The sequence below is a fragment of the Myotis nattereri genome (assembly GCF_964212035.1).
Source record: "Myotis nattereri genome assembly, chromosome: 8".
Taxonomy (NCBI): Eukaryota; Metazoa; Chordata; class Mammalia; order Chiroptera; family Vespertilionidae; genus Myotis; species Myotis nattereri.
Window position 1 is genome coordinate 88,254,836 of NC_138083.1, and position 25,876 is coordinate 88,280,711.

Here is a 25,876-nt window from a genome sequence, read left to right on the forward strand (position 1 = left end):
ACATATTTAAGAAGAAAAGCAGGGAAGCAAGCAGCCTCAGTGACGCGTGTTAATCGGGACCTTGAAAGGGAAAGTGATTTGCTTCCAGGGCAGCAGCAGAGCAGGCGAGGAGGAGGCGGTGGAAGCCACTCCTGCCAGACAGCATCTGACAAGGGCAGTGCCGCGTGCAGCCTGAGCATATGGCCCGGCAGCGCTGCCCAGGCCTCTTTGTGCCGAAGGCAGGGGCTCCTAGGGACTCAGACTTTTGTTTGTGCTGAAGGAGAATGAATCTGCTCCGTAAACACTTGTAATTATCTTCTCAGTGAAGAAGCATAAACTTGGACCTCAATACTGTTTTCTTGGGTAAATCATCAATCTTGGAAAGAAGTGCAATTATATTTTCTCTAGTTTTGCAAATGAAATGCTGGTATAAAATTAATGCATTTTTGGGGGTTTGCCACTCAAAACACTTTTTTTTTTAGGTTGAAGTATTATTTTAGGTTGAAATCCTCCATTTCTCTCTTTAGGCTACTTTGTTCTATTTTCTTTCTTTTCCTAGAAATATTGTTTGTTTGAATTTTTGCAAGTTATTTTGCTGTTTCCCTTCTTTAAAAAAAAATATGGTTCGTAACAAACACTTTAGAAGATATTAAAGAATGCTGCAGATTAAAGGTTCATAATTTGGTTTACCAACGTGCTATTTTTATATAATTAGGGTGAATTTATTCAATGGTCAACACATAAAATCAATAAAATCAAAGATTTATTTCAGCTCCACATTTTTACAAATTATTGCTTTACCAGATGTTTTGTTGTCGCTGTTTGTGTGTTTGTGAATATGTGAGTGAACTGAAGGCCTGGGGGCCAAATGGCAGGGTCTGCCCCTGAGGCTGAAAAGAGCTTGGGGCCACTGTGAGAATTAGCCCATTCTGCCCCAACACAGGGAAAAGGTCCATTTTCCTGTCCCCCTCATCTCACAGGGCAAACTGCTTCGGCTGGAGCCCTGGTGTGTGTCCCAGTGCAGGGCAGTGATTGAGAAAGTTACAAGTTACTCACATGCCCGGGTTCAGTGTGTGAAAATGTTTTTGTTGAAGCAACTTTCTGTGTTCACTGTGTGTTAAATACACTTTTTTTTTTTTTTTTTTTACTAATTTCATGCTGCTTGTTCTGCTTCTGTTTCAGGATGGTGTAGGGGTGGACGAGAAGCTGTCCCTGCGGCGGGTGGCCGTGGTCGAAGATTTCTTCGACATCATCTACTCCATGCATGTGGAGACAGGGCCAAATGGAGAACAAATTCGGAAGCACGCTGGGCAGAAGAGAACGTACAAAGCGGTAAGTTGCGAAGGCGTGGCAGAAGGACAAGGTGTGCATTTTGAAATTTGGTATTAGGCATGCTCATTAAACGGGGTTAAAGAAGGATAACTATTCTATCTGTGACATAAATTAGACCATCTCCTGGCCACACCCAACTTCTAAGCTATAATTTAATTATTACTGGTTCTGTTTTGGTCATGTATTCACCCAGTCTATTGTATATAATTTAAACCTGTCTCTAGGAGTCTCATATTGTATTCTTTAAATGTACATAATATGTGGGAGTCCCAGTCAAATATGTTATTTATTCACTGCATCATAATATGGCTGGAACTTTTGAATATTGGTACTACCTCTACAGTTTTAACACTCCTTCCCCTTCAAATCATATTAATATGTTTCGGTAGTTCCTCTTTAATGCTTATAATCACATGGATAAGAAAATTTTATGTACTCTTTAAATGTCTCCTTATATGAATACATTGTACCAAAGGGTATACATTTCTTACAGAATAGGTTATTAAAAGATATGTGTTATGTTTATAGATTTAATGCCCTGGGACATTTTTGAATGGAGATCTATAAATAATGTTTATATCATAAATTATGTGAAAAGAAGGTTTAATTAACTGTTAGATTTTGAAATATATATTGTCAAGCTGGAGTTATATATTATTTCTAAAGGTCTAATTATTACTGTTTGATCTAGACACTTTAATCTAGCTTTTTTAATTAAAAGGTTTATAAAATCATCTTAATATAGATATTTCATCCTTTCTAGGAAAATGGAACAGTAAGTTATTCTTTTCCAATATGAGCAAAATGTACGTCAGAGGTACTTTATCAGCAATCAGAAGAATATGCTTTTTTAGAATTCTTATTGAACTTTGCTTTTGGCTGCCTTTATATTAACTGTTTTCAGCTCTATTGATACACAATATCAGTCTGGATCCATTTTTTTTTCAGATACAGAAAAATGTGTGAAATGCTCAAAGTTTCAGATACAGGTACATATGTTTGAAAATTAGCTACTGAGCATAAGAAAGAGCTTCTTTTCCATAACTATTTTTTGCTATATTTCCAGGGTCATAGTGAACCCGTGTAGTTGAATAATAACCCCTAATACATGTTGTATTTATCTCTCCTTCTCTATGGTTTTGTTTCTTGGCTGTTTCCAAACTGCATGGTTTGTGGGCAGGCACTATTATAAGTTTCCTCACATAATTCTGCCACATAAACTTTCTTTTGACTTACATATCTCAGGAGGTACTCTTATCATGACTAATAGCAGTGACCTACCTTCTTTAGGATATTTTTATGTCGACTAATATTTCTGCACATGCTCATTTCACCTGTCTCCTAAGCCAGGTTTTTATCTCTGGATGGTCATAGGAAAATAATTGTATATTGATCTACTAATGTCACTAACTGTGTACTCTTATGATAACCTATTTTCATGAAATAACTACCTGAACTTGATAGGACTCTGTAAGGTAGACATACATCAGTTTAATTGTATTAAATGAAAAGCTAACAAGAAAGGAGTGGTTTCATTGTCTGTAGGAGGGTGGCAGCCAAATCTGATTAGATGCCAAAAGCAATTTAAAACAATTTAATCTTTCCAATGCACTAGATCGAGATCTTAAACTAAAGTGGGAACATGAGTCAGACCCAAATAGCTCACCTTTGTTTTCTGGAATGAAATGTGAGAGTCTGATCCATTCCCATGTTGCATGCTAAACACTCTCAGCATAGTGGTAAGCATGCTTTAACATACGTTATTTTGCATTAACATTATAAAGGCATTTTCTGCAATTTGGAGTAAGGATACCAACTTTCAAAGTCTAAGCAGCATCTAAAATATGATCTAATCCCTATTGAGAATATTCTGTTTGGAGATCTTTCTCTTTCCCAAATTTATTGTTTATTTTCACATCTAAAGTGTTTTCAACCTTTTCCTGATATCATGAAGGTTCTTTTTGGCCTAACCAATTACCTTCTGGTATCTCTATAGAGAATCCTAATTAGGAAACATTTCCGTTTTGGGGACTAATAACTCATCGTAGAAAAAAAACAAAAAACCTGCTGCAATGCCAGCAAAATTGTGTACTTGACTCTGCAGTGAACTTAAGTCTAATGTTAAAAATTAATATAAATGTTCAAGTAATGGAGCATAAAACTAAATGCAGTTTGAAATCGAGTGGTGTTGGGTCAGAGTTGAGTTCTCGATACTAATACTGGGATTGGCTAGTTATTAGTAGAATTAGCTAGATACCTATGGCAATTGTAATGGTTCCATTAAGTTTAAGATTTTTTTCTACTTCTAACTCATTAGCTCATAGAGCATGCATGATTATGTTTATTGACCTTTTTTTTCTTCCTTTTCCTACATGGCCAAGAAACCATACTTATACAACTAATCATTAAAGCGTCTCAGATTGTCTTAATAACATTATCAGTAGACTTAGTGATCATTTTATTTACTTTGCCTTTTTTGCAAATCTTTCTATGTTTTCACTCTGCAGGAAATGGTGGTTCTTTAATATCAGATTAACTTTGAATGCTATTTGTTTTTACCTCTTTGCAGTATATCATTCCTTGAAATATCTAGGCATTCTATAACTCAAAGTTTATTGCAAATTGATTTGGCTGTAGATAAAATTGGAAAGTATATGTTCTATTACTCACGAGTTCTTTGAAAAACAAATCCACATAAAATGACACATTTGAGGAATATGTGAAGGCTATCAGAGTTATTATTTTCAGACATTGTTGAATTTTAGTGTCTTAGGTACTTTCTCTGTATTCGTCACTGTCTCCTTTTTAACTGTGATTGATCCATTGAAATGTGTTTCTTTCGGTAGACTTGACTAGAGTAAACTCTGGATTTAACAGAGTGGAGACGAGGTGTGGATCATTCAATTACTAGTATACATATATATTTGAACATAAAATGCATTTTTGTGCAGAAAATCGAATGCCAGCATTTAAAATTTGGAGAGTCCCTTCAGAATGGATGATACAACATAATACAAAACAGTGTGGATGCTGTTTGTCTTCCCGTCTACCTCTTCTCCACGCGTCCTGAGCTCCCTTCAGGGAACGCACCGCTCCTCGAGGGAGGTCTTAACGCTTGTGTCCACCACAGGCTCAGCACAGCTTCCTTTCCAGGGTTTTATGTCAGGGGCCCTTGAAAGATTCAGTTTCAATGCTCTTTCATGAAAAAAACAAACAGAAAACTAGAGTTACTGATGGAAATCCAGGAACTAAGGAGAAACGTTTGTGTTTTCAATAGAGAGAACAGTCTGCATATGTATGTGCATGTATGTAAATGCACACACACCCCTTGTAGTGTGATCCAGTAAGCCTACATGCATTGTTCACATACGTAGCTGCCAGTAATTACATTCCTTTAATTCAGAGTGGCTAGTGTGCACTAGAGCTAAAAGAAACTAGACTAGAACCCAGACCAACTCAGTTTCAAATGTCAAGTCTAGCACTTTCTACCTGTGTCTCTTTGGGCAAATTATTTGCTTTTTTCTCTCTTTCTGACTAGGGCAGCAGTTCTCAACCTGTGGGTCACAACCCCTTTGGGGGTCGAACAACCCTTTCACAGGGGTTGCCTAAGACCATCGGAAAACACATATATAATTACATGTTGTTTTTGTGATTAATCACTACGCTTTAATTATGTTCGATTTGTAACAATGAAAATACATCCTGCCTATCAGATATTTACATTACGATTCATAACAGTAGCAAAATTACAGTTATGAAATAGCAACGAAAATAATTTTATGGTTGGGGGTCACCACAACATAAGGAACTGTATTAAAGGGTTGCGGCATTAGGAAGGTTGAGAACCACTCACTGGTCTAGAGGGTGATAAGGGTATGTGTGGTGTGGTAAAATAAATGAGTTAAGATATGTGAAGTGCTTGGCATCTGGTTAGCATTTGAATATTGTTACTTCTTCTTTATCCAGTCACTACTCAAGTTCCAAGTAGAAGGACAAGCAGGACAATAGCACAGGGCTACCACGGCCCTAATTATATTGTGGACATAATTTCCTCTGCCTGTCTCCCCCCCCCCCCCCGACCCCACCCCCCCCCCCCACACACACACACTCCTCACTCCCCTGTTGGGAGATACTAATGGCAATGACCTGTGCATGTTTCATGTGCATCCTGTAGGTGGCACTATCCCTGGAAGTCCACCCTGTAACTTTTAGCCAAGGTTTGCCTGGGCTGAAGAAAAACATAAAAGCAGGCAGAGCCCCTGGTTAGGGGTTCTCTTGTAGGTTAGGTGTATGAGTGTTTTAATGATTTCGTTACACTTTTCCACAGGTTAATTCTGTTAAATAAATTTTCGAAAAATTTAAAACCTGGCTCTATTTAAAGAATTTGTTTTCAATATTTATTGAATATTTCTTTCCAGATACATACTACAGAAAAATACTGTCTCATGCAGAATTTCTATGTTCCTGTCTGAAAATTAAAAAGGGAAATCTTTATTTTATTACTTCATTTTATTTACTTGACCTTAAAAGTATATTAGTATCGTTTTTGTCCTTTTAAAAAAAATAAATCCCTATTGGTTCATCATCGCTACTGCTCAGTAGGATATTTTAACTTGCACTGGTTTCTGCTCACTTGTCATGTTTGCATTCTCAGAATTCTTGTCAACATGTAGAGAGATTAAATGACCAAAATTTGTAGCCATTTGGTGTGAAAAAAATAGCACTAAACTCTAATCCATGAGTTCCAAACCATTAATTTAACCATTATTTTTACTTTTTTTTTTTTTTGCTTAGGCCACAGTTTGCAGACATGTAAAATGAGAGGGTGATAGTTCAGTTTTCTTAAAACCAATGAGAATGTGTGTGGGGCCGTCACTGTGCTGGGGACACAGTGAAGATGGTAACCAATGTGAGTAGCAGGTTGGCACCAACAATGCAGCAAATAAACAGACACGGGCACTGCCTTCTTAATGCAGATGGCATTGTTCACTGCATTTTACTATTACAAGCTAGGGTGGCTTAAATCAATGACTGTTCTGGAGATCAAACAGAGATAAAACCTTAAAATTATTCCAAATTTAAATGTGCTTAAGGACTTTCTCTAATATTGAGCTCCATGATACTGTTAGACATTAAGTCAGTGACTTAGAAGTATATTTTATAACTAGTTCATCTTGGAAAGTTTATGAGCATAAAACAGTGCTCAGTTACATATATATATCACAGTACTTTTATATATGTTTTATGGTACAATTGTAGATCTTTTATGGTACTTTGGTGAGGTTCCTTTTGTTTGCTTTTCTTTTTTTATGGCTAGAGTAGATGTTAAAATACATACAACCCTTGCTGGTGGGAGTCCGTGTCTGTTTTTCATGTCACTGTGTCAGCACACAGCTCAGCAGACCAGTCTCGTAGTAGGTCCTCAGCAAGTACCTGCCGAAGGAGTCAGTCCTCGCCTCTGTCAGGCCTTGCCTTTGTGGTGCCAGCTCAGCAGGTTAAGAAGTTACCACGAATAGGAATAATGACACCGAGTGAGTGCTGTAGCCCAGGCCTGGAAAGCCGGGCACTGCACAGCTCACATTCACAGTGAACAGTGAGAGGATTTAAGCCATTTCAGAGGCTCTGAATAAGGTAAACATATCATTTAACACAAGTGCTTCCTGTGTGCTCTTCAGGGAAAACATTCCCCACATTGGTTTATTTTTATCAAATACACACCCATACCCGTGTATCCCACACACATATTTAGGTTTCACATAGGCAATTTCTAAATATCGAAGACAGCCATTACATTTAAACATAGTACACATAATATTCAACCCACTTTTACGTTAGAATAGTCCCATTGTTTTTTTGTTTTGTTTTGTGTTAAATGCTCACCCAAGGATATTTTTCCCATTGATTTTTCAGAGAGAGTGGAAGGGAAGGGAGAAGGGGAGAGAGAGAAACATCCATGTGAGAGACACCAATTGGTTGCCTTCTGCACCCACCCCAACAGGGCGGGATGAGCCTGCAACTCAGGTACTTGCCCTTGACCGGGAATCGATGCTGTGACCCTTCGGTGCTCAGGCCGAAGCACTAACCACTGAGTGACACTGGCCAGGGCCCACTGTTTTGATAACTAAAATAACATTATTCAGACTGATAAGTGAGGTGTCTAAAACATCTCAGAAAGAAAAATACAAGTGGCATGGGGATTAGAGTATGAAGTAGCAACCCTAAAACAGAATGGTGTACTGCCATTGATCAAAATCAATTTGTTTCTCATATAGTGTAGTTAGAATTATCACAGGAGGGCACGAAATCAATGCAAAATGCTGTCTGCTTAGAAGGTGGTAGTGGAGACCCTCAAAAGACATAAGAGCTCACCCAAACCAGCGTATCATCACAAACCCCCCGTCATTGCTAGTTTTCATATTAAACAATAATATCCCAGTAAATAGATGTATTCCGTGAAAGGGATGAACCTTGGAGAAACCTCATTAACTCTTCATGTCCAGCCTAGACATAAATCGCTACTTTAGTGCACCCTTGTGGTGAGAGTGAGCCAATGCAGCTTCTACAACCACTCAGGACATTTAATGCCTGTACCACTTGGATCCAGAGGTTTAGGTCCTCCTGGGTACGGTGACGGTGAAGTAAATAAAGCGTTTTGAAGTCCCTTAAGGACGTGCCTGTGCGCACCTGTACAAGCACCTGGAAATGTGATTAATTTGGATAAAATGTAATAGGAAGAACACCAGTGACATCAGCTGGACGAGGACTTAAACCCTGAAAAGGGAAGTCCTATTAGGGATGACTTTGGCATGGATTTTTAGTAGGTTTGTTTTGAAGCTCAGAAATAATATATGTAACGTGTTGAACATAATAACTACTTCAAACCCGTATGAAGTTATTTGTAGGGGCCAGATGCTGTAAACAGCTTTTCAAAAATCATCATTAGCCATTGAAAAGTCAGGTTCTCTCTTTGTGCCACCTGTGCTCCTCCGTGACCTATGGACGCCAACCGCCCATGACTTCATTACTGACTTTCCCAGCATTGAGATTATTTACTAGCTTGATTAGTAGCAGTCTTAATCATTTCATGGTATGTAAAAAGAAACCACCCTTCATCTATGTTTTAAAGATATTTTTATTGATTTCAGAGAGGAAGGGAGAGGGAGAGAGAGAGAGAAACTTCAGTGAGAGAGAATCATTGATTGGCTGCCTCCTGCATGATCCACACTGGGGCTGGGAATCAAACTGACCTTCTGGTTCAGAGGTAGAAGCTCAACCACTGAGCCACGCCAGCTGGCCCTTTACCTGTTTTTTAAATTTTTTTATGCGCTCTGCTCCTCCCCCTTTGCTTTCTTTTTTTCTGGGAATGTCCTCTCCGATGCGCCTGTAGCCCGACTTTGTCTGAATGTGGCTCTGCCCCCTGACCGTGGTGTGGGAAATGGGGGGATCCTCAGAGAGACTGATGTGGTGACTTAGCTGCTGCTTCTGGGGATTTAGACCCCAAAAATTTCTATCTTGGGGTGCTTTTTCTCTTCAGGGGAGAACATGCAAACATGATATCTTTTGTTATGTGTATCCCTTAGTTGTATAATTATTTGTATACTAGTAGCCCTGCGCACAAATCCGTGCGTGAGTAGCTTGCTGCCGCGTGCCTCAGCTGGCCACCGCTGCTGGTAGCTCTCTGCAGCTCGTAGCTCGCTGCCCGCCCTCCTGTAGCTCTCCGCCTGCTGTCCTGCACTCCTGTAGCTCTCCACCACTTATAGATTGGTCATGACCTATGGGTCATGGCTAATTTGCATATTCCTCTATTATTAGATTAGAGAGGGTGGGGCAAAAGTAGATTTACAGTTGTGAGTACCCAAAACACAGAATTTATCCTTGTATTCTTATTTACTGATTATTGTGTTATTTTCCATATGAGCAACCAGAAGCCTACCTTTGCCCCACTGAGCGGTCTGGAGCAGCATTTCTCAAGGGGGGACTCCAGGCGTCTAGGCAGATGCTGGCTTTGCCCCAGGTGCTCCCAGGAATTTCATTCCTTAATCCCTGGGTGTAACGTTCCAGGAACCACGCCCCAGTTACTGGGGAAAAACGCACCCACTTCCCCATTTGCAAAGGCCCCATTTAGAGCACAGTAAACACCCCAAGTAGAGACACACTTTATCCAGGAAACCACGTGGCCACTTCTCTCCTTAGTATGTCGGAAAGATGTCTTCATCGTCTGCCAGGAGTTGCGCCGTTCCAGAGCCCAGACAATGAAGTCTGCACCCGGGGCCCACCCTTGTCATCTCTCAGACTCTGTGCGTTGCTGCCTCCAGAGCTGTGCCCTGGAATCTAGTCTCACCTTCCTCCCCCGAAGCTGCTGATTCTTGCCGCTTTGAATGGCTGCAGCCACACTGTTCTTGGCACCTCATTCAAAGAAGTGTGGCTTTCCCGCTGACGAGCAGGGTGTAGAAAAGGAACTTGAACAGTAAAATACGAATGCATCATGTCATACATTCGCTTCAGGAAAAATGGAGAAGCCAGTTCCCCATGCTTCCCAGGCGTGGCTGCAGATGTCAGTGTGGCTCCTCATTCCGCACGTGAGGGGAGTCGCACTGGATCCGCTGAGTAAGTCCCCTCACGTGCAATATGAATGGAGTCTCTCTATTTTACTATTAGGAAGCGCCTGACGAAAGCCTTTCTCGGTGCCCATCTGCTCATTTTCTCCTCTAATCTCAGGATTCTCTGCTACCACAGTCTGTTCCTTCACAGCTAAATATTCCACCATCACACAAGAAGCGACACAGAAGTAGCACCCACACTTTCACGCTATAACTTGAGTTGGACTCTTTTTGACATTGTCTCATTTGCTCAATCGGTGACTATTTTAATTATTGCAAGAAACAACTCCAAATTAAAGATGCTCACCATTATTTTATCTTTATTATATGAAAAAAGATAAAGGTTTTTTTTTTGGGGGGGGGAAGGGGGCAAAGCAACACAGCATTGAAGTGGAATCAATGAAGCAAAAACTTTCCAATAAAATTTGATTATTTATAATGAACTTAATCACATTCCACTTCCTGTTTGCCAATACCTGATCTACTCGTGTGTCGCGATGTCCTGGTGCCCTGGGATGCTGTCGCCTCTCTGTTGTCCTCCTCTGGTGTCTTTTGTCACACCGCGGATTCCTGCGCCTCCGCCCAAACCCAGCGTCTGCCTTTGCCTCCCCGGGACCACTTCTCCGTCCCCGCAGGGTGCTGCCCTCCGTCCCTGCTCCCCATTCACTTTCCGTCCTGCGCAGCCTGCACTGACGCATCTGCCTCGAGTTTCCAAATTGCTTGTGGCTGCGTGAAACATGGCCAGAACTGCCTAAAAATAGTCCCGCCTGCTTCCCACCGCCTTTGGATGTTCCAGCCTTCATCTTAAACTTGACCACAGAGCCACCCTCTCCTCTCAACACCACGCACAGCAAATGTGTCTGGGTTGGCGGGCTGCCTCCCTCTGCTTCCGACCAGTGACTTTTATGTTGCCTGTCATAACCTGTTAGCGAGCTGTCAAGTCGGGGTAGTGGGTGTGATCACTTTATTTTTTAAAATATGTTGATTTTATTGATTTCAGAGAGGAAGGAAGTGGGAGAGAGAGACAGGAACCTCAATGATGAGAGAATCATTGATTGGCTGCCTCCTGCATGCCCTGTACTGAAGACTGAGCCCACAACTGGGCATGTGCCCTGACCGGGAATGGAACCGTGACCTCCTGGCTCGTAAGTCAACGCTAACCACTGAGCCATGGCAGCTGGGCATGATCACTTTTAAAAAGTGAAATAGAAGAGAATAGAAATGAATCTTATATAAATGTGTATGTAAAATATGTTCATACCTGTGGTATTGGTCTACAAAGTTGGAAAACATTGCTTACATTGGGCACTGCGATTTCAAATCCCCTGCAGACTGCCATGCTTCTCACTTCTGCTCTTGGCGTAGTCCTAGATTTTCCTAACATATGAACTTGTTCCAAGTTTTAAGTCATCTTTAGGCTCTGATCCACATTTTCATTCATCGTCGATAAATGTACACTGCGAAGTGGCCAGATTTAACAAGATGCGAGATGCCCAGGTATATTTGAATTTCAGATAAACAATAATTTTTAATATGTCAGCCCCAATATTGCATGCTTAACTGGAATTCAGATTTAATTGTATGTGCTGTGTTTTAGCTGGCAACCTGAAATCTATTTAAAAATCCCTCCTGAGTAAGGAAGGGGAGCTGATGAGTGGGAGTGGAGATTGAATGCGGGAGAGGATCAGAGAAGAAAGAGGAAGAAGAAATAGTGATAGGAACTGAAAATAGCAAATTGGAGTAAATGATAACAGAACCAGAGTCAGAGCAAAACATGCATGCTGCAGGGTTAACGGGAACCCAAACAGCGTGAGTACCTCTGCCAGGGGAGCAGTGGGGAAGCTGGGGTGAAAGTGTCAATCTGGCAGCATCCTGGTTTGGGTTGGGAATTAGCGACATAATTAAAGAACAGGAATTGCCCTGGTTAGTGTGCTCAGTGGTTAGAGTCAGCCCTCCCCTACCCTGTACTGCAGTGTCATGGGTTCAGTTGTCAGTCAAGGGCAGTACCTGGGTTGTGGGTTTGATCCCTGGCCCCGGTCGGGGCACATGCAGGGGGCAACCAGTGGATGTGTGTCTCTCACATCGATGCTTCTCTCTCTCTCCCCCCTCCTCCCTCCCTTCCACTCTCTAAAAATCAGTGGAAAAAAATATCCTCAGGTGAGGATTTACAAAAATGTAATAGTTGGTTATTTAACAAATGTTTATAGGTCTGACAGATTCAACATAGCATAAGTCTTTCTAAAATAGTAGTTAGGATTCTGAAGCAAAATTGTTACAGTGCAGAGTGAATGCATATTTGATTACACAGGCCAACTTTTTGTCTAATTTATTATTACTATGAATGCACTTTTAATTAGAGTATTTATATTTGTATTTTCCGGGTAAAAGTATTTTCCTGAAAAACTTCAAAATTAACCAAACAATTACCAATAGGTGATTCCAATAATTCGAGATACCCAGGCACATTAGTGGCCTAGAACCATATCTAGCAGAATTTGGAGAACTGCAGTGCCTTTGCACTCAGTTGCTAATTTGTTGAGTAAATAAATGTTTAGTTGAAAAATGTCTTCACATTTACAAGACTGTTTCATATCTCCATAAATTAATAATGTTCTCTATAAAAGACGATTACTACTCATGTTTCCTTGTGCAAGAAATGGGTAAAGAGAGCTCATAGAAATATAGAGCAAACCATTTGTTGGACATTTCAATTTTATAACACATCTAAGAACGCTTGGGCCCAATGTTAAAGCATTGGCAAGCTGTGTGAGCGCATGTGTGCCTGTGAGTGCCTGTGTGTGCATGTGTGTGTGTGTATCATAATGCCTTCCTTTCAAAAGTATGTAAAGACATACAATGTGCCAACCAGATGAAGGCAGAGTGACCCTTGTTGAATGAGAGATGTGGCCCAGGACCACGCCTTACGTCCTCAGACAGGGGCGTCCCTGGACTATGGCGGGCTCTGTGTTTATGAATCAGGACTTTTGGGGCCTTTAATAGCACTTGGGTTTACAGGCTCTGTTGAAGAATATTTTAACTTAATTAATTTAAAAAAAATAAATTTTATAGTTTCATTATCCAGTTATATACAGGTGGTTTGTGATAGAATATCACAATATTAAATATTTAAATATCATAAGCCATATGGTAGGCTAAACACATTCCAGTAGGTTATTATTTGTAACTAGAGGCCCAGTGCACGAAATTCATGCATGGGTAGGGTCCCTAGGCCTGGCAGGCGATCAGGGCTGATCTGTGGGGTGACTCATCAGGCGGGGTGATGCGGGGTGGGGACCCACTGGCACTTGCCTTGGCTGGCCTGGAGCCTGTGGGCTGGGGGCAGCTCCTGCATTGAGTGTCTGCCCTCTGGTGGTCAGTGTGCATCATAGCAACTGGTCATTCCACCTGTCGTTGGGCCCTTCCGCCCATTTGCACACTAGGCTTTTATTATATAGGATTTGTTCTTTATTCATAATCCCAAGAATGTTCATTAGCGAAAACGTCAAAAGTTTGGCCCTGCAGACCAATTTTTCAGTGAGGGTGTTGCGTGGAATTTAGCACAAAACATGGTTTTAATGTCTTCATTCCAGTAAAACAAACATGTTATTGCTATTCTCTAAATTCATCTTATAAAGCACAGGTGGAGAAGGCCATTTTTAAAAACGTTCTGATGAGGCCAATTTCATTTTGCGCTAAAGCTCAGTGTCTGATATGGAGCAAAGCGCGCCCGCGTCACTCTGTGGAGCAGGGAAACTGATCTCGAAATCCAGCGCGTGCCCACGACCTTCCACATCACGGGTATTTAGTACCATGGACAGTCTTGTCACTTTAGCGTTTTGCTTTAAGAAGTGATTGCTTATGCTCTCGATTCACCAGTGTCAGGCGGTGTCTCTGTCTCAGCTCACGCATTAGGTACAGATCTTAAACCAAGAGTCACCGCTCCACTGGCGAATGGCTTCTAACAGTGAAAAGCCGTACGCCTTCACACGCAGGCTACGCCAGCGATTTTCAACCCTGTTCATCGCATGGCACACATAAGCTAATTACTAAAATCCTCGGCACACCAAGAAATACATTTTATGCAGCCCTGGCCAAAATAATAGGTACGATTTTGATCCATTCCCACCAGATGGCTATTGCTGTGTTGCTGTTGTCATTTTTTATTTGATGGTCTCGGGACACTGAGTTCAGGGCCCCTGACGACATAGTCAGGTGTGGCGCGCTTTAAAAATCCTCGCGGCACACCCGTGTTCCTTCAGTCGCACCGTGGTTGGAAATCGCGGGCTCTCGCTGTCAGTTCTGCTAGGACAGGACTGACGGCCCCTTAATCTCCTCCAGGCGGACTCTGCACTGTTGCCGTGGAGTCTGACTTGTTTTGGGGGGACTTCGCCACCTGAGACAAGGTACAGAGCACGTGGCTGCCCCTGGTATTGCGAGGGTCACCTCCAACTGGTGAGAGCATTTTCTGAAGAATCTCACACCAGGGAACATTTAAAACATTTTATCGTCATCAACCTATGCTGTGAGGTTAATATGGCAACTCTTTATGGATGAGACAGTCCCCCCCCCCCGCCCCTTTTCTTTAATACCGATGACCAGGAAGGACTGTAAAATGCAGTGATTGAAGGGGAGCTCTGAAGCCAGGTTACCACGTGAGTCCTGTCCCTTCTACTTGTTTGACTAATTACATAACCTCTCTCGAGCTTAGCTTCCTCATTTGTTAAATGGAGATGATAAGTATCTATTCCTGGGATTGTTTTAAGGGTTAAATGATAAAATCCATGTCAAATTCTACCCCACATAATCCACTCATTAAGCACTCCAGGGAGAACTTTAAACACACATACAACGTTTCAGAAACATTCCCTTTTGTATAAAATGGCCAATGCGAGTAATAGTGATCGTATAATGAATGAGAATCCTAGCTTTGAAAATTGTCAATTCTCTAACATTTCAGGCACCAGGGAATTTCAGGTTTCTGTACAAGCCAGTAAACGTAGAGGGCCTTTCTACCAGGGGTGTTCAGAAATTAAACAGTTAAAATGAGCCAGGAAGGCTGCTTAGGGGTGAGGAAAAGAGACATAGTGCAAATAATCCTGGATTAAAATGTTCTGTTATCAGTTTTGCTCCCAATTTACAAAACTTTATGGCTTGAATTAATGAAGTAAACTTTCTTCATGTAATTGTGAGACACACCACAAAGCAATCATTTATTACAGTTTTGATTAATTAACTGTTAATTTTTATAACTTTATCTTACTTCATGTATTCACATCCAAGAAGAAAGGGGATTTATTTCTGAAGATAAAACTTTGCTACTCATTTTTATTTACTTTAGAAACCATTTTAATATGGAAGTAAGAATAAGCATGGAGTTATAGTCGCTAAGGGGCCAGGAAATAGTTAAGGCTGAGAATTTTATTTTCACATTTTAAAATAATTTCAGACTTTTCCTATCGAAATGACTTCACTTGAAAATATGTTATAGATACAGCACAAAACTTTCTGTGTACTTTTTAAAAAAATGAATTATTTTTTAATCCTCATCTGAGGATATGGTTTTATTGATTTTACAAAGAGAGGAAGGGAAAGAGAGAGAAAAGTCACTTTTTATTTTATATCCATTTCTTTTGGATAACTGCCATTTTTACCTTAACTGAGCTGTGTTGAGAGGAAGGTGAGTGGCACTTGAGAACTGCCAGAGATTGGCTCTGTACTTGTAAGGTTTTTAAAAGGACTGGCTTTTCTTTCTTCACAAAGCCAGGGACACTGACAAGGTAAATGCCCATCATCTTTTCTATTATGACATTTGTCAGTAAACTTTTCAGAAATGTGTTCCATATATGTCATATATAGATATAGGTGATACAGATATAGATATAGGTATATATAGGTATAGATATAGATATAGATGTAGATGTAGATGTAGATGTAGATGTAGATATAGATATAAAATACGTATCTAAATTTTAACCCATAAGTGGAATATCATAGCAGTGCCCTTTATGGGATTTGATCCTCCGCCTTCTTCAGGGGTCAGTCTATCTTTAGATGACTAACGTTACACTATTGTTGCTCCAGAGGTCAATTTTATTGTCTAGTCCAGCCATGGGCAATCTACGGCCCGCGGGCCGGATCTGGCCCGTTTGAAATGAATAAAACTAAAAAAAATAAAGACCGTACCCTTTTATGTAATGATGTTTACTTTGAATTTATATTAGTTCACACAAACACTCCATCCATGCTTTTGTTCCGGCCCTCTGGTCCAGTTTAAGAACCCATTGTGGCCCTCGAGTCAAAAAGTTTGCCCACCCCTGGCTAGTCCATCAAAAGATGCTCTAGTGCAGCGGTTCTCAACCTGTGGGTCGCGACCCCTTTGGGAGTCGAACGACCCTTTCACAGGGGTCGCCTAAGACCATCAGAAAACACATATATAATTACATATTGTTTTTGTGATTAATCACTATGCTTTAATTATGTTCAATTTCTAACAATGAAAATACATCCTGCATATCAGATATTTACATGACGATTCATAACAGTAGCAAAATGACAGTGATGAAGTAGCCACGAAAATAATTTTATGGTTGGGGGTCACCACAACATGAGGAACCGTATTAAAGGGTCGCGGCATTAGGAAGGTTGAGAACCGCTGCTCTAGTGCAATGTTTTTATGTAGAAGTATTACCGTATTTTTTGATGGGAGAGATCATTTCTACTTGTAATTATGTTATATGGGATTTAGTATTTTCTGCATTACTGATGAATTCCAGTCTTAATGGACCTAGAATTTAATATTTTCACTGAAAACAATGGCAGTGTTTACCACACAGGTTAATTAGGGACCTTAGAAGTGGTGGGTAACGATCAAGCCATGGAGTGCCAGTGCGCCCCACCCCTCACCGTAGCTCATTCAAAGTTAAAGAGCAACAACGCGTCTTCAGCCATAACTCAAGTTTAAGAAACTTTCTCAGGTGCTAACTTTGTCCTATGATAATATTTTGATTCTCTGGGGTTTTTAAGTATAAAGTTTTTAAATATCGATTTCGATGCTCCTGCTTCCCGTGGATCTTGAGCATTTGTTTGGTCTGTCTGCTGGATAAGCCCACCACGGTCCATTCCATGTATCGAAACGAAGCAGGATTTGGGAGATCAGGGTTGAGTTCTATAGCTCTTAGCTTTGCCCTCTACTGTCTAACAATGGCAGTTCATTTCGTCTCTTTATCAATCAATCTGTTTTTCAAAACATTACCATAAAATCTGTTTTAGCCACTATTTAAAACAATGGGTGCAAAAACCCAGTGAAAAGTATATATATCTGTAAGAAACAAGGCTAGATTTGTAGAAAATAACATTTCTAATGAGGAAATTCCCTGACGAACAATGCTTAGGTCATGAGTGCGTCTGTCATTGTGGCCATGTTCTAGCCCTTCCTGTGTGTGTTTAGTTCTGTTAGGAGCAATATATGTGGCTGGTCACATGGCGGGTGCTTTGCTAGAGCTTAGCTCAGAGGGAGCAAGACTAATCTCAATCCATGTTATCTTTTGCTTCCTGTTATTAACGTGGCACATTCATGGCTTCTGTGTTCATGAACAAATTCTAGGGAAGTGCTCTCCCTCGTCCCCAGATACAGAGTATTTTCTAAGAATGCATTTTCAAGTGAAGTGTTCTCCTCGCCCATGTTCTCCCGAATGTCTGTGTTGTGTATTCAAAGTCCACTTTCTATCCCAGAAACAGAGATGTGATTCGATTTGAAAAGTGGGTCAAGGCAAGAGACAGTTATGAATGATTAAAGCATTTTATGTGATTAATTACGGCGTTGGTAGATGGTATCTCAAGTATCTGAATCAAAATATTTTCCCATTCCTGCCCCTTACTGCTAGGCCTTACCTGCAGCTGCCTTTTCCTATCGCACGAGGGATGTTAGGACTTTGATGAATGGACAACCCGGAAGAACACGTCCTGGCGTCTTATCACCGTTTATGAGCATCTGTTTAGGTTGATTTAGCATCTCAAACTTTTGTGGAAACTGGGCCTTTCTTTAGAGCCGAGGCCAGAGGGGCATTTAGCCCTGGCTATACATTCAAACGAGGCTCCTCATGGAAGCTTTCAGCGTTCTCTCTGAAGGAGGTGGTCAAGGGATGCGGACACGATCAAAGGACAGGGTTTCATCCCGTGGCTTTAATCCTGAAATGCAGTTATTCTAATGACTGTCATTTAAGAGTTTTTAAAGCTTTTTTACTTTTATTTTGAGGAATGTTCTAAGAAGCCAGCAATGAAGGGTGCCTAGGACTCAATTTCAGAGAGATCTGGGAGGAAAAACTATAGATGAAGGAAAAGGAACCATTTTCCCCCTTCACCTCCAGGGCAGGAGAAATAGTGTTTCAGATTCAGTGGGAGATGAGGAGCGTCTGTTTGGGGGGCTTCTCCCCCGGGTACCGAAGAAGTTGTGGTGGTGGGTGGGCCCAGCGAGCGTGAGGTGGGGAGAAAAGACCTGAGGAGAGCGAGAAGCAGAGGCAGGTCTCCCCATTAAATGGATTGAACACCAAGGAAACCACACTCACCTAAGAGCCCTCACCCACATATAGAACGGGTAGTAGCATGCCAAACACTCTGCAGAGTTCCACCGCAGAGAGCAGTGTGGTGGGATACTTGCTGAGCATCTTTTCTAAGATGCAAAGTGGGACCTTATAGTAGTTCATGCACACAGTTCATAGATATTTGTAACCATTACAGGTACTTGTTTCTCAGAGTAGAACTCTAAGGGACATGCAATGTGATGAATGATGGTCCCAAGACAGGGCCCATCAGAAACGTGTCCTGAGGGGGTTCCTATGCAAGTGCGTTATCAGCAGTGGAAACAGATGGGTCAGACAGTGGGGCCCGCAGCAGGACCAGGGGGGCCAATGGGGCGTCTCTCCAACCCCATCGCTGTCCTGTCTTCCTTCCGTGGAAGATTTCCCTTTTATGTAAGGTGAGGAAAGGTTCAATAGAAATCCTCTATGAAAACGAAAGGAGCCTTCTTCTCAAACCTTATTTGTTAATGAATTGACTGCTCAGCCCATTATTTCCATGTAAGTTAAAAAAATAAAGGATAAGGACTGGGAATGCATCATAAATTTTGTTTTTACTTAGCACTATGGTAATATAGACATCCAGAGAGACAGAAAAAATGACCTCTAGTCAGATAAGTCAGACAAAGCTATTAGTTCTTTCTGCATAATAAATGAATAGGAATCAAATTTGTGTGTGTGCATGCATGTGTGTAGAGAATCAGCAGTCAGACATCCCTCTCACAATCCGAGACTGCTGGCTCCTAACTGCTCACCTGCCTGCCTGCCTGCCTGATGGTCCCTAACTGCCCCACCCCCCCGCCAGTCTGATCACCCCTAACCACCTCTGCCTCCCAGCCTGATCACACCTAACTGCCCCCTCTGCCAGCCTGGTTGCCCCCAACTGTCCCCCCTGCCAGCCTGGTTGCCCCCAACTGTCCCCCCTGCCAGCCTGGTTGCCCCAACTGCCACCCCCCACCCCCCCGCCTGCCTGGTTACCCCTTACTGCCCCTCTTGCCGTCCTGGTCACCCCTCAGTACCCCCTTCTGCCTGCCTGGTTGCCCCTAAATGCCCCCCCCTGCAGCCTGGTCACCCCCAACTGCCCCCGCCCCCCCCCCCCCCCGCTGGCCTGGTCACCCCACGCAGCCTGCTGGCCGGGTCGCCCCACGCAGCATTTGGTCATCTGTCTGGTTGTTTCGGCCGTGATGGCCCCTGGCTTTTTATATATTAGGATAGCTGACATGAAATAGTTTGATGAAATACTTCCAAATTTTTCTGCCTTTTCTTCCACATTGTCTTGTATAATACGAAGACATTTTTTTTAAAGCTGGACTTCTTAATTTACAAATGATAATCATATTACAAATCAGAGTTTCATACTTCCGATCCTAGTAAAGTGAAATGTAATTACCTGTATACAGATCATCCCTGGTAGATTCTAATTATAGACTCATCCCTATCTCTCTGTCGTGCTCATGGCTTCTTTCCCTGAGAGTCCAAGGGCCAGCTAAGTGACGTAAGCTAGTTTCAATATTAAGTTCAGGGGAAATATGGCGTACAATTCTAGATCTGAACATGCAGGGTCTCCCAGTGCTGAGCTTCTGCAGCGTGGAGAAGCAGAAATTAACCTCGTCACCATTAATGGAATTGTATTCAATGATACATGAGGTGCATTTTTTTTTTCCTTCCTACAAACTTAAAATATATTAGTGTTCACAACAGTCATTATGCAACTGAGACATTGTCTGTGGCATTTGCGCCTAATTTGCATCTTACTTACTTGTTGTCTGGTTATCTCATATCTCATGCACCAGTGCTAGGGCCATGGCGGAAAACTAGTGCCTTGTATCTGACTTCTTAGTAGCACCGAGTCAGCAGTAACTTTGGTTTGCGAATTTTGAACAGTCTGTCCATTTCACTTCAGAAATTCTTTGCTTTGATGATAGAACTAGGTTGGTTTTTGAAAAGTTAATATTTAAAAACATAATGACAGGAGAATGATGTCTAACTTGGCTCTAGATCATAGATCTGGCAACAGTAGCTCTGTGCAGGGCGGAGGGAAAGCTTGCTCTGGCACTGGGAGCTATTGGGGACAAACACGATAAAAAACAGGTAAAGTAACACAGTAGGTGGCCAGATGCATTTCCAAGTGTGTCATTTTCTGTGGATGGCATGATTCACTGCCCTGAATATATACATGAGGACGGTGAGCACTCTCTTTATTTTCACTGACAATATTATGAAAGGCAATAATGAAGAAATGCTAATTAATGCAAAATTCAAAGTTTATTGTTTCTACTTGGGGCAAAATTTTAAAATATATATGTACAATTGGATAAAATTTTGCTGATGCTAGCTGTAACTTTTAAAAACAGTGTTGGCAATTTTTAATAAGGAAAAGTCACAAGAATATCTGTACACTGTGATTGTTCAGATATCCATTCCGATGTGGTGGTTTTTCCCTCCACGTCACGTTATTAACTATGATTACGAGACACACAACCGAGCCGGATAGATATTTCTGGAAATGATGCATGGTACGCAGTGCATGCTTCCATTGTGCTCCCTGCCGCTATGGAATAATGCGTCTTATTGGGGAATACAGTGATCGTCTCTGTGGAGTTGCGCCGGGTCGGCCTGTGTGCTCACGCTGCTCTTTTGTGTACCCTTGCAGATTTCAGAGAGCTATGCCTTCCTGCCCAGAGAGGCGGTGACGCGGTTCCTCATGAGCTGCTCCGAGTGCCAGAAAAGAATGCACTTAAACCCCGATGGAGCCGATCACAAAGGTAGCGCGGGGTCAGAGAGGGAGCGTGAAAGGGGTTTTATTCACAGTGGCCATCTGCCCCTCGCGTTCTAATGGGAACGTGGTGGGCTGAAGCAGTTGGACACGTACCTCATCTCACCTAGTCCAGGGGGATGCAGGGAGCTTTGAGTATCGACCTACAGGGCAGTTCAGTCCCCTCTCTCAGAACAAAGACAGCGTTGACGTGAAAAACAATTTTTTTCTAAAATAATGCTTTAACATTCACGTTCGGTGTGTATTTGGTGGCAGTTCAGACACATTCTCAAGGAAAGGACGTTCCTTTGGTGTCCTTTTAACCTGCCAGCTCCTTGTTTCTAAGTGATGAGTGGTATGGAGTCCCTTCGTTGGAAATTCTTACAAACAAATTGTAACCAGGCTTCAGCTTTCCTTAAGACATAGCGAGGCTCATTTTCCTAATCTATACAATTCTCAGATGAAATTAATCTCAAATATACATTTAGGCTAGGTTATTCGAGGATGAATAAGTAGACTGGCAAAAAACAAACAAACAAACAAACAAAAAAACCAAAAGAGCGAGTACATAGATAAAGTAAGTTTACAGCAAAAGAGAGAAATGCAAACGTACAAGTAATTGTGCTTAATTACTAGACTGCCTTCACTCATTGTTACCCAGGATAGCAAAAGCCACCCGAAGTTAGAAATAACTAGTTTACCTAGAGTGCGAATTTGTCGCACGACACCTTTCAAGAGACTCCAGTTATTTTACAATCCTCTCTGACGCTTGCAGTCTCCGAAACACTTGCTCTCTGGGGTCTTATTTCCAGGTGAGCAAGTGGAGTCAGTCCTTCTGAAAGTGCAGGGGGAATGCAGGGCCCGTTCGTTACCCATTCACTGTGTTTCCTTGCAGATAATGGGAAGCCTCCCACTTTGGTGACCAGCATGATTGACTACAACATGCCGATCACCATGGCCTACATGAAGCACATGAAACTGCAGCTGCTCAGCTCCCAGCAAGACGAGGTAACGCGGAAACCCCCTGTCTGTGATCACACGTCGGGATGGCGTTGGATAACCATGACTGTCTTACTGAGCGCCATGGCAGGTCGAAGGTGGTAGTTTATTTCTTAATGAAAGGCAGGTCACCAGGATTGCACGGACGAAGACCATGGAGATTCCCTGTTTTAACAAACCTGTCTTAGCGCCAGGTGGGAATTTGTTCGTTCCCAAGAAGGTTCACTTTCCTTAATGAGCTCCATGGAGCTCGCCGTGGTAAAGTGCTAGAAACTTCAGGGGAAATATCCCAAATGAATGAGTGTCCAAGCCTTTAGCACTAAGGCTACTTTGTCTGGAAATCAGAAAAGTTAACTTAATAGCTATTTCAAATATAGTTATTTCTCTACCATCCAAATCTTGCATATATTTTATTTATTTTTTAATTTTTTTAAATATATTTCTTCATTGATTTCAGAGAGGAAGGGAGAAGGAGAGAGATAGAAACATTAATGATGAGAGAGAATCATTGATTGGCTGCCTCCTGCACACCCCCTACTGGGGAACAAGCCCGCAACCCAGGCATGTGCCCTTGACCAGAATCGAACCTGGGACCCTTCAGTCCGCAGGCTGATGCTCTGTCCACTGAGCAAGCCAACTAGGGCAAATCGTGCATATATTTTAAAGTTATATCTCACCTGACCATTCTATGTAGTTGTCTTCTTCTATGCATTTTCTAGAGACAATTTGTAGTGATTCTTCTTCTTAGAGGTGTTTTGATGTTTCAAATTATTCTACTTAATTTGTATAGTAACAATCTTGCAATGTTCTTGTTGGCATGTACTAGACACAAAATGTGCACTTGTTGCATACCCTCTAGAATGCTAATTAACTCCCCAGTTTAGTTGAAGTATCTCAAAGGCAGGGACCAAGTTGTATATATACCCTGTGTATATTTCCTAAAAGACATATAGTACGGGCCTAGTAAGTCCTTATTAACTAGTTAGCAACCATTAACAGATAAACATATTTAGATTATCTATATTCGGAATAATTTCTCAGGCTAATACATTCTCTCTTCTTTGAAATTTCACTGTAACAGGAATATGATTAAATATTTATTCTTCAAATATGGCATTATTTGGTGAAGTATTATTACATTCTTTTAAAATTACTTTGTTGAGCTAACTTTATAAAATTCAAATTAAATTTTTGGTTTTCTTTATCTGAGCAGATTTAATTTCAAAACTATATTTATAAAATTGTTTTATCTCAAAGACTACACAGGTACACTCTATAAGAATATCTGGATTAACTGCAATAGTAGTGTCAGATTCCATATTACCAGATGGCTCTATGTAAATGATTAAATAAAATTATAATAAAATTATTGGGTTAAAGTCATGAGCAACAATTAATAAAATATCAATTTTAACCCATCCTGAGATTGGAAAAATGATTCCCATGATTCATCACATAATTGAAAGAATATTTTCAATCTCATTAACTAGTTAGAGCTGTCCAAGTGTTTGTAGAAAGCTCATTTAGATGTTGACATGTTTATTTCTAGGCCATTACGTAAGATCAACTTTGTACCAACAATAAACCTCACCTATGCTGATCCCTTCTGGCTTCTAAAAAATCATAAGTATTTCACAAAAAGGAATTGGATTCTTTCAAATTTATAACTAGATGAGGAAAAAAAATTCTTATCCTTAAATTTTGAAGTGCCAAATTAGATGTACATTGTCTTAAAAAATATGCAGATAAATGATGAGATTATTTAAAAATTTTAGCAGTTGTAACTATTGAAAGATAGAAAGGTCATTAAGGAAGTTAAGTCATGTTAAAATGACATTCATGTGAGATGGTCTTTTCTGATCAGTTGTATTTAAATTATGATAAACTCAATATTTATTGAGTACCTTCTATGTAACTGATACTCTTGTAGATGAAGGAGATAAACAGTAAATAAATTGACAACATTTTGCCTGCTCTGTTCCTCAATTTCTCAATCTGTAAAATTGGATGAATCCTGGTGCCCAACTCATAGTTGTGATGAAGGTGAAGTGAGTGAACAAATATAAAGACTGGTGTTTGCAACATACAGAGCAGCACTGCCACTATTAACTATTATAATAATGTGAAACTTTCACATCAGACATTTACAACTGAGAGTCAAACCTAGTGATTTCAATGAAATATTTACTGTATTTTACACAGGTTTCCCAGGCCTTCCTGTCTACATAAGCACACCATTTGTCCAAAAGCCAATTCTCCAAAAGGGTTTCCTTCAGTGCAACGTCTACTGTGAACTATTTTAAAGGTTGTTTAATATTGGACAGGTTTTCATGAATTGGCCATTTGGCAAACTAGCCTTTGGCTAGTTGAGCCATTTGGTGAACTGGCATTTGGTACGTGCATCCTTCACACTTCACCTAGACCCCCGCTTTGTGGTTGCAGTGCCATGTATATTAGGCTGTCTTCCTCCCAGCAGCGCGGCCTTGGAACCTGGCATGCGAGTTTGTCTATTACTAGAGTCCACTTCCTGTTTGCCAATGAGTAGTTTTTGGTTAAGGTATTTTGGTTTTTTATTTTAATTGCAATCTAAGATTTTTGCTTTATAATATTTTATTAGGTCATTCATTTTTAAAATCGAAACATATTTCTCTTTATGCTATGTTTTGTGATTGACTCTTTAGGAAGTTTTATGCTAATTAAAAAAAATCCATTCTTTTGTAATTCAGAATAAATCCCCAACTCTATCCTCCCTAAACATATAATTTTATTTCCTTGTTTTTAAAATATATTTTTATTGATTTCAGAGAGGAAAGGAGGAGGGGAGAGATAGTAATATCAATGATGAGAGAGAATCATTGATTGGCTGCCTCCTGTACGCCCCACACTGGGGATCAAGCCACAACCCGGGCATTGAACGATGATCTCTTGATTCATAGGTCCAGGCTCAACCACTGAGCAACACCGGCCAGACCAAACACATTATTTTACCTTATAAATCTGCCCGTACATAGGTACATTGCTTGCATCTTCACAAGTCTTGCAAATCCTTAACAGGAGAAATTATTCCATTATTTGTTATTTCAAGTATATATTAATGTGTAACATATTTCACTGAGTTCTGTAAAAGTACTGACTAAACTCTAATTGACCCTACTGATAAAATGGTCACTATGTAAATGTATAATATTGTAATCTTGCTGATGATGTTTTAAAATCATTTGCAGGATGAGAGCTCAATAGAAAGTGACGAATTTGATATGAGCGATTCCACGCGGATGTCGGCTGTGAACTCTGATCTCAGCTCCAATCTTGAGGAAAGAGTGCAGAGTCCCCAGGCTCTTCAAGGCCAGCAAGATGGTAAGCCCTTTAAATTGAACAACACGTACCCACGCCAAAAGCAACAACAACAACGGAGTCAGAATGTATTAAAGCAACTGCCTCTTACTCTTGTGTCAACTCGTTATCTGTTTCTGAGGGGACTTTTCTGTGTCCTCAGGTTGTATTATCCAGTTTATTATTTTGGGGTTCAAGTACCTTCCTCAAAACTGGGGAGTTAGACTGATTTCGAAACAGATGTTAGTTGTAAAAGTCCAAGCTTGCCCATGTTCTGCTCCCTAAACTACTCTGGGTTTCTAGCT

At 41.0% G+C, this 25,876-nt stretch overlaps 1 protein-coding gene across 7 annotated transcripts in view; it reads left to right on the top strand.

Annotated features, from left to right (window-relative positions):
* NOL4 (nucleolar protein 4) overlaps positions 1–25,876 on the top strand; it is a 211,946-nt gene that overhangs the window by 41,457 nt on the left and 144,613 nt on the right. For 4 of the 7 annotated variants that reach the window (XM_081097326.1, XM_081097325.1, XM_081097327.1 and 1 more), the window contains exons 2-5: positions 1,162–1,311; positions 21,138–21,249; positions 22,135–22,247; positions 25,463–25,595. In XM_081097326.1, the coding sequence (XP_080953452.1) occupies positions 1,162–1,311; positions 21,138–21,249; positions 22,135–22,247; positions 25,463–25,595 (508 nt within the window). Of the gene's footprint in view, positions 1–1,161; positions 1,312–2,237; positions 2,301–21,137; positions 21,250–22,134; positions 22,248–25,462; positions 25,596–25,876 lie in introns of all 7 variants that reach the window. The other 3 variants (XM_081097330.1, XM_081097328.1, XM_081097331.1) reach the window with 2 other exon arrangements.